The sequence below is a fragment of the Polypterus senegalus genome, chromosome 7 (assembly GCF_016835505.1).
Source record: "Polypterus senegalus isolate Bchr_013 chromosome 7, ASM1683550v1, whole genome shotgun sequence".
Taxonomy (NCBI): Eukaryota; Metazoa; Chordata; class Cladistia; order Polypteriformes; family Polypteridae; genus Polypterus; species Polypterus senegalus.
This window is the reverse complement of record NC_053160.1, coordinates 168,554,806-168,564,805: the sequence shown is the minus strand read 5'-3', so window position 1 is coordinate 168,564,805 and position 10,000 is coordinate 168,554,806. Positions and strand designations below refer to the sequence as shown.

General features: G+C 36.0%; 1 protein-coding gene across 1 annotated transcript in view; it reads left to right on the top strand.

Moving 5' to 3' along the window:
• LOC120533004 (uncharacterized protein KIAA2026) overlaps positions 1 to 10,000 on the top strand; it is a 103,358-nt gene that overhangs the window by 23,160 nt on the left and 70,198 nt on the right. Inside the window, exons 2-3 of the mRNA XM_039759591.1 lie at positions 3,960 to 4,160; positions 4,915 to 6,620. Of these exons, the coding sequence (XP_039615525.1) occupies positions 3,960 to 4,160; positions 4,915 to 6,620 (1,907 nt within the window). The remainder of the gene's footprint in view (positions 1 to 3,959; positions 4,161 to 4,914; positions 6,621 to 10,000) is intronic.

Below are 10,000 nucleotides of genomic sequence, written 5' to 3'. Positions count from 1 at the left end.
GATTCAGTGTGGAGAAACTGTAGAGACAGTGTGTGTATTAACTTGTGGATTTTTCTGTGAGTATTTGGTGGCAGTGTCACAAAGTTGCTTCTGTAAGACTGCGTTAGCTGCAGAGGTCAGCTAGGAGCGAAAGGAGGTTAATGGGAGGGGAGATGATGACGTGACTCCCCCACCCGCCTTAACTGTCAATCCCCCACAAACAGTCTCTCGGAATTTGCACAAGCACAGCCCTTCACCTGCCATTTTAACTTAGTTACAAAGTGATCAAAACTCTCGTTTATATCCTGCGTCCTCTCATTAAACTTGTGTCCTGCATTAACCGTGGGCATGCCAAACGCCAGCGGCAACCTGTCTATGAACTTAATTTAAACTTTAGGTTTACGCCGTGCTTTGTTTCCGAAGTAGCAGCACTCATGAATATGGTTGTATATGTCACAAGCTCACTTCTTATTGTTTCGCTGCCTTCTCAATTATATAATGCATGTTTTCTTCAGCGCTTTTTGGAGCTCTTCCTGGTTTTCTACGCATCATGGGTGACAGTCAGTTCACGTGATTACGTGGGAGGCGTGATGTCACACGAAACTCCGCCCCCACGTCTTTCAAGCTCAAATCCATTACAGTATATGGAGAAAAATAGCTTCCAGTTATGACCATTACGCGTAGAATTTATAAATGAAACCTGCCCAACTTTTGTAAGGAAGCTGTAAGGAATGAACCTGCCAAATTTCAGCCTTCTACCTACACGGGAAGTTGGAGAATTAGTAGTGAGTGAGTGAGGGCTTTGCCTTTTATTAGTATAGATATATATAATGTGTGTGTGTGTGTGTATATATATATATATATATATATATATATATATATATATATATATATATATATATATATATATGTATGTATGTATGTATGTATGTATGTATGTATGTGTATATATATATATATATATATTTATATATATATATATATATATATAGCAAACATTAGTGTGTTAAAGAAGTTATGAAAAGAAAAGCAAACATTTTAAAAATAACGTAAGATGATTGTTAATGTAATTGTTTTGTCATTGATATGAGTGTTGCTGGCATATATATATATATATATATATATATATACATATATATATATATATATATATATATACATATATATATATATATATATATACATATATATACAATATATACATATACATATATATATATATATAGGTGGGACTCGATTAAAAAATTAATCCAATTAATTAGAGGCTGTGTAAGAATTAATCTTGATTAATCGTATGTAATCGACACGAATTTGCCCCAAATCGCAAATGTTTTTTTTTATTTAAAACGGTTTTAGTGGGCTTACAGAATCAAATAATAGACATGGACATGAATATTGTAAACTGAAGCTGTTTTAATTTCTGAAGAAAAAGCCTTTAAACTGCATTTGAATTCAAAACAGAAACAAAAATATCATCCCTGGTTAAAATTGGGCAGACTTAAAAATAAAGTGGTAGTTTAAGTACTTTAAGTACATTTTCAGAATAGTATTGTCTTTAAATAATAATAACCAAAATTTCACCATAAAGTGCAGTTTTTCTTCTTAAAAAATAAGTCAGAAACATAAAAGGTAATTTGACCAGCTTACTCTTTAAACTCTGAGTAACATTAGCCAAAATTATTTTGTACATTAGGCTAAAACAGTGTGATCATTGAACATTTTGTAATTAGATGTATTTAGAATTACTAACGGTCACGGAAGTCCAATGATCCCCAGTAAGAGCCACAAAGTCCGCTTTCTGTAATGCATCTAATTTTGCTTGCTTTTCAGTGTGCACAAAACCATGCTTTTATCAAGGCTTCGGAAGTCGAAATGATCAGTCGTAGGAACGCGCTTTATTCCGACTCTAACATTTTTGTAGCTGTGATGTGTGCATCAGTGTAATGGATGTACCAGGAAATCATGCATTGACAAAAGTTCCCGCTTGCTTGGAATTGAAAGTGTGATTAAATGCGTTATTTTTAACGCGCTATGGAGTACATGCATCGAAGCTTCTCAGCTGTGCTTGTGCTAAGAAAGGGAAAATTTTAAAAATAACGTAACATGATTCTGCGTTAACCTAATATTTTTCATACGTCCCAAACCAAGGAGATGTGAAGGTAAAATGAATCGGTAGCGCGTACATAGTCAGTACATCCATCCCTCTCGAATCGAACCTCGAATGTCGGCGTTAGAGGCTTAAGACTCTACAATTAGCCACAGCGTGTGGCTTGTCTATGCTAAAGTATGTATTGTAGATCGGGGTATATATATATACATTTATATATATACCCGTGTATCGCAGTGGAGAAGTAGAAGTTATGAAAAGAAAAGGGAACATTTTAAAAATAACGTAACATGATTGTCAATATACAGTAATTGTTTTGTGAGTGTTATTGAATGTTGCTGTCATCAAGGATTTGATTATCATTATTTCTTTCAATCAGGCTCGTATTTGTAGGATGTGTTCAAGTTACATTCCGTGTTTGTCAATCGCTGTAAAGATAAGAGGTTTCATTCATCGATTAGTTCCTTACTGCATCAATAAACAGCTCGTCTTCCTTTTATCTGTGATGTGACAAACTGCATGCACGGGTTTTTTTACACTGTCTTCCTTTAGCAGGACATTCACTTTTTCCACCGTGTGCTTTGTTTCCGCAGTAGCTGCACTTATGAATATGATCATATTTTTTTGCTGCCTTCTCAATTGTGTAATTCGGTTTTTGTTCAGCACTCTTTGGAACTGTTGCTTTTTGTCTGTGCACTGCGTCAGTTCACGTGAGCCGCTTGGTGTTCTTGCATCGAAGGTTCCCAGCTGTACTGGTGCCATCTCGTAATGTCAGCTAAGACCCGCACTTAAAACTTTCTCTCGCAGTTTCAATGAGTTTGTGCCAAACACCACCCTGACCATCTCATCTTCCTCTGCATAAGCACAGTCCTTCACACGTGAATATTTACCGGCAGTGTTTGTATTGGATTGCCGCTGATGGACGGCCTTATATGGGCAGGCACTAAATTACAAACGCTAGTGGTAGCCTATGAACTTAATTTAATATAAACTTACGGTTCACGCCGTGCTTTGTTTCCGCAGTAGCTGTACTTATGAATATGCTTGTATGCATCATTTGCTTCATAATGTTTTTCTGCCTTCTCAATTGTGAAATGGCGTTTTGTGCTGATCGCTGTTTGGAGTTCTTCCTTGTGCTCTATGTACTTACGTAGGAGGCGTGATGATGTCACACGAAACTCCGCCCCCCGCGGCCATCTCCAACTCAAGACTCCATTACATTAAATGGGGAAAAATAGCTTCCAGTTATGACCCTTATGCGTAGAATTTACTTTTGTAAGTAAGCTGTAAGGAATAAGCCTGCCAAATTTCAGCCTTCTACCTACACGGGAAGTTGGAGAATTAGTGATGAGTCAGTGAGTGAGTGAGGGCTTTGCCTTTTATTAGTATATATATATATATATATATATATATATATATCAAAATACCCGCTCTTCACAGCGAAGTAGTGTGTTAAAGAAGTTATGAAAAAGAAAAGGAAACAATATGCAATTTCTTTGTACTGCTGTAATACTTTTTTGAAAATTAGAACCATTTGGAAGCATTTTCACTTTATAGATTTTTTTTTTCTTGTGCTAAGACTTCTGCAAATTAAACACTCATTTTAAACCTTTTATATACAGTATTCTCCTGAGGATCAGTTAATAATTTGTACTTGTTGTTGTGCCACATTGTTCTCTTAAATTGTTGTGAGTAGAATTTTTAACATGCCACATTGTAAATGTTTTTAATTATCTGGAATTTTTTTCTCGACATCACAATTAGAACATCATTCATGTGGTACGGTTCAACTTTTTAGACATAGTGTTAAATTAGTTTATTCCCATGGATTATGTTGTGTGTGTAAACTGAGTTGTTTTGTACTTTTTTCAAGGCCTCTAAGGGAGAAAACCACTCTTGCTGTGACTTCAAAAGGTCACTATGGATTAGAAGATGAAAAGGGGTCTTTGAGTATTTCAACACGACGTCGTTCTGCTCCTAGAAACCTTGGTGTAGTAGCTACGGGGGTCAGTGAATCTCTCATGGTTCAGGCTTTGAGAATAGAGGAGCAGCAAAGAGCAAGAGAAGAAAGACGGTAAGCTGGTGTCTGTCACGTCATGGAGCTCTGTAGCTGTGTAGTATGATACCCACTGTATAGCAAATTACACGCTTTGATAATCCTTTAAAAGTATATTTACAGAGGACATCTAGTAATGCCTTTTGTATGAAATAAATAACTGTTCTGGAAAGTAGAACTTGAACCAGTCCATCACAGAACCAGCTAGTAGTGAATAATTAACCATAGGTGAAGCTGATGAGTGTAAAGGGATAATGTCATAGAAAATGGAAGCAGTTGTAGCAGGCCTAAAGGTATCCCTTATTGAAAGTAGAGCAATGGTGATAAAATAATCTCTTTAGGACCCAGATTGTATGGAAAAAATGAGTTTTGTAGATTAATTATGCAGCATTTTTTAAAATTACATTATCAGAAGGGTAGTTTATAGTAGCATCAAAATTCAGTGATGGCTTTTTGAAAGAACAATAAAGGCCACTTTCAGTTTTATAAAAAAGTTTAAATCATTTAAGGTACATTTTGGAAGATGAAGTTACTGCAATTTAATATATAGAGATTGATTAATGGGAAATAAATCTCTTTTTGGTTTGTTCACAATTTGGGAGTGGAGGTTTTAAGTGAACAAATCGGATTTCTTTAACATTTTGAGTTTTCCAAACTTCGGCCTTCACCTATAGAACTCTTATTTTTTTTTTTTCTTATGGAGTATAAATTTGAGTAATTAGGGTATTCTTATACCTTTTCTGTTGTTAATGTTTATATTTATCCCCATCAGGCAAAGAGAACAAGAGAAAAAGGAGGCTGAGGAGGCCAGTGCCAAGGAGCTGGAGGAATGGGAACGCAGCCTACTGGCTCAGGCCTGTCCACATCCAATGGAAACACTGTGGGAGATTCCTGCTATTGGTCACTTTCTTTGCCTAGCACAGCAGGCACTTAATCTACCTGAAATCATCTTCTATGAGCTGGAGCGCTGCCTTTTCATGCCACGGTGCAGTGTTTTCTTAGCTAAAATAATAACTTCTCTTTTGAGTCACCCGCAGAGAAGAGGCACTTTGCACAGAAGACCACCTTTGTCCTATAGGCAATGGGAGGCAGCACTACAGCAGAAAGTACATGAATGGTATGTTTTTGTTGCAAATGCTAGGGACCGAATAGCCTGTGCTGAGCAGCTAGGACTTTGTCCACAGTTTTTCCGTGTTTTAGGTGAATCCAGCCCACTTGATGAGCAACCCTTCCACTTATTACCTTTCTACCAGAAAGTGTGGATACTTAAAGCACTCTGTGATTGGGTGTATGAGACACAGAAGGATGTTCAGGATGCAGTGCTAGGCCAGCCCATTCATGAGTGCCGGGAGTCAATTTTGGGCTACGATGCACGAGAGAATGCTTATATTCACTTTCCTCATTTCTGTGGAGCAGATCTGCGAATTTATTGTCAGAGTCCTTGTGCCTCCCCAAACTTTCCACTACCACCTATTCGCATTAGAAAACATGAAGCTAACAGACAAGCACATAATTTTTCCTGTGATTCCTTTTCTCAAACCGTGACAAAGCAACTTGAGAACAGCTATGATGAGACAGTTGCCAGCTCCAGGATAGATAAATCGAATGATGGAGATAGCAAGTCTGTAAGTTCAGAATTTGTGGAAGATGTGTGTGTATCAGTTCTCAAGGAAGAACAGCCTAATTCAGATTTGCAATCTCTGGAAACCAAGCATCTAGAGAATAATTGGGGTGAACATAGGGCTGTTTCTGTTGATGATGATGATGATATTTGTCCAGATAAAAAAAACAGAAGTTTATGCGAAAAGTTATCAGATTTGAGCACTGTGAATTCAGACCATGAATTCTTTATAACAAAAAAAGCTAAATCTGAATATGGTAGTACTGTTGACTCAGTGCACCGGCTGAATGTAAAGGAGGAAAAGGAATGTGATGTATTGCCAAGTTGGGAAAATTCTGTGAAACGCGATTATAAATTGCACTGTATATCGATATCCGAACTGGTACTGCGACAGCTGAAAGACAATTGTGAGTCTGAGAAAAGAGGGACAGTCTTATCTTGCACAAAAAAGTTGGAGAAGCCTCCAAGCCCTGGGGAAATTTTGGGGTTGGGGGCTCCTCTTAGTCCAGGAGAAGTCCGTATCTTAGATAATGACACATCCCCAGGAGCACAAGGGCCATGTCCATCTTGTAGCGAGTGTCAAAAAGATGACCATCACCATTGCTGTAAAGTGACTTTGTCTGTTCAGAAGGCCTCACCGATATGTTTGACATTGGAGGCCCCAAAAATCATTAAGGTTGGAAGAATGCGCATGAAAAAGAAGAAAAAAAAGAAAAAGAAAGCTAAAGACATGATGAGAAACAAAGAGCAGCCACAACTAATAGGACATCAACCCAGTCTCTCAACCTTTTCCAGGTTTGACTTCCAGCATACTTCTCTATTGAAGAAAAAAGTGAAACACAAGAAACGCAAGTCGGGTAAGTTTTTTTTTTTACATGAGTAAAATATGGTTCAGTCTTAAGGTAATTAAAACAACACATTTAGCTTCTGATTGAAATTGGCTGTGCAATTACCACCCTCCTAACATCCTATACTAAATGTTTATTTGACAATGAGATACTTCACCTGCACTTTAGAGCTGGAATAAAACCATAAATGCATACTCAACACATCTATGTGACCCAGGAAAGGTTTTATTGAAGATTTTGTCTGAAACTGTGACATGGCTGACTTTACCATGTAAAGGTATCATAAATTTCCTGATGAATTACTGGTCTTAATGGGGGTGTCAAATTAGCCAAAAAATAAAGCTCAGATATTCAGTTTAAAAATAAGTAAATATTTAAATATATTCAAACTTAAGTTTACGATTTCGGGTGTTACATATGCAATTGTAAGTGTATGTTTATAGTTTGTTAGTATACCATTATTTTAGTGGCGGCTGCAGCAACCAAGAGCAAAAGCAAGACTGTCTAAGCAGGAAAAAACATTATGTCACTTGGGCAACTTGTGGGTGTACCATATGAAAAGGGAAACATCTGCACAGGCATCTTGCTCTCAGTCTAGCTAGCACTGGTGGCTGGGTGAGCAGGTCCTTGGTAGATAGTGAGCCATAAAATCAGAAATGAAAAAAGAGCTTAAATTCTCAAAAGCCATGTGCACTGGCAACTGTCTTTGCATTATTATTATTTTTACTTTTTTTTATTTTATTATTTTTTTTAATCTTACTGTATGTCTACAAAAGGTGAACCATTGTTAAATTCTGCTTTGGTGATTAAATACTCTAGATTCCAAATGAAAGTTACACTTGAAAACAATGCCCGCCACAAAAATTTGATTATCTGGCACCAGAAAGTGGCACGATAATAAAGTAAGTAAAACCTGATACACCCAGCACTTATGAAACCTGGACAAAGCTGCTTAAACCCACTAAAAGCAGTTATTTTATTTTCTCCCTAACCTAAGCATTTTTTTGGTTGGTGAGGTCACAGTTCATATGTTTTATTTAAATAGAGGCACTGTGAGTTTATTCATGTCTTACAAATGAAGTAAATAAATGTACTAAATGTTGCATTGCAATTAAGTTTTTGGTGTTTAGTTTTTATAATAGGTTTTATTTAGCAGACAATTTTATTTTCAGCAACTTAAAAATTCTTTAAAATGAGTTTGTTTATCATTGCTATCATAGTACTGTAGTTTTACTGGTAAAAGAGCAAAATTTTGATGCCTTTGCAAAGCAGACAAAGTGTGTAGACACAACTTGACAGTTTTTAGTGTGGGACACCAGTCAGGTGCTGCAGACAGGAGCCAATCATCAAGGAATAACAGATGGGATTAAATAGGGTCTTTCTCCTTTAGTAGCGTTGTAAAAATGTTCTAAAGGTATCCTGAATGTTTTTAATTGTGCATCGTTGCTTTAATCATTATTGATCATCCATTAGTCACGTAAGACGGGGACTAATTTTCTGACACTGTGTGCTGGCTGAGGTGGCTAAATGTGCATTGTTGACACTTAAAATGCTTTTTATGGGGATTTAAAGCATTATGATGAAGGAAATTTAGAATTGTGGCAGCCATTTTTCATTTATATTATTGACAACATCTTAGCATTAAACATCAATCAAGGATCTTAGGTTTGAGAGTCAGTTGGAACTGGATCAGATGCAGAATAGAAGTACCTAAGAAGTGATTAAAAATGTGCCCCAAGTTTACCTAATAGATTAAAAAACAAAGCAGTGGGATAGAAAAACTGTACCAAACTATGTTGTGAGGCGAGTATGGTTGTAGGCTATGCTAATTAAGATAAACTGACCGTCAAAATTATGATAAGGGCAATCATGGAAATGATGTTTAAAAGTAGATCTGCAAAATACCACAGCATTGAATCCCATGAGTGTAGTAATACGACACCAGAATTAGTGTGATGTAAAACAACCAACCGTTGTTTTCAGTCTAATGTCAGCTTTTGCCTTCGATTAGGACCTTTTTCAAACAGATTGAATTGTATTTAAGCAATATTTGATTTGACAAGTATTCCTTAATAAAAGTCCTTGCCTATAAATGACAACTATTCATTTTGAACAAAATTATATTTTAAGTGTTACTTCTCAGTTCAAAATGTGCCAACAACAAATTAACAAATATTATGGTAACAAATAAAAAAAAACCAAAACTGTTTGAAACAACTAACTTTGAATAAACATATGTGCTAGCAAATTTGGATTAAAATGCACTCTTCATCTAATCTCTAAGTTTTTCTGCAAAATTGGTTGAGATTCTGCCGAACAATTTACAGCCACATTTTGATTTGAAAGCTGGAGCTTGCTCTCATCGTTTCAGGCAGGATACTTTTGATTTAATTCTGTTAAAAATCTGCACTTTGTCTCTCAGTTGATGCTGAAACACTGGAAAGAATAATGCAGCTGTGGCGCATTAGATCAGGAGCAAAACAATTGCACATACGTGATTCATTTTACATTTTGGAGAAAAGGTGCACTGTGGAGTATTTCTCATACTAATTTTTTTATGTGCATTGCCGAACTTTTGCATTTTATCCTTATTACATTCAGTGTGCAAATATACAGACTCGTACTATACATAACTTATTTTGTAAACTAACATCATAGTAAACTAACATCATAAATAGCTCATCTCATGAAATAAAAGTATGATTAGAATAGACTAACCATTCTTAATCCCGGTAAGTGATACTGTAGCTGAACGAGAGAGTGAGAAACTGCGATTATCAGTGTTCATCGTACTTGCTTATGTTAACAAACTATTAAAGTCTGACTTTTTTTCAATATTGAAAGCTCCAGGGGCCATTGTTTCTGCTGTTCTTAGTTTACAGTTTGATTTTAGTGACTTACTTGAAGTTTATTGTATTTGTTGAAATCCTTTTTTATTTTAATGTGTTTCACTTTACCTTTTAAATGTTAAAGGGAATTTTTGGCACAGGGGTGTGGGGATGCCACTGTTTATATGAAACCTGTGTAATTGTTTCACCTAATGATAATCTGTATGCTCTTTGAGAATGTTTTCCTACAGTTGTTGTGGAGCAAACTACTTTGAAGCAGATTCCCATACATTTGTATTTGTTCTATTGAGTGACAAAAAAAATAGCTGTGTGTTATTTTTACATAAGTGAAATATGCCTTTTAGTGAAATTCAGCTTTGCAAGCAGTTTAAAAGCAATGCTGCTTATGTTAAAAATAACAAAGATTTTTCTTTTCTGCTAACTGCAACATTTTGGTTAGAACTTTAAAATAGCAAACAATATTAAGTTCAACGAGTGCATGCTTACAAGAGCACATTTCAGCAAGAACTCAATGAACTATGGTTTTGGTTATATTGATGA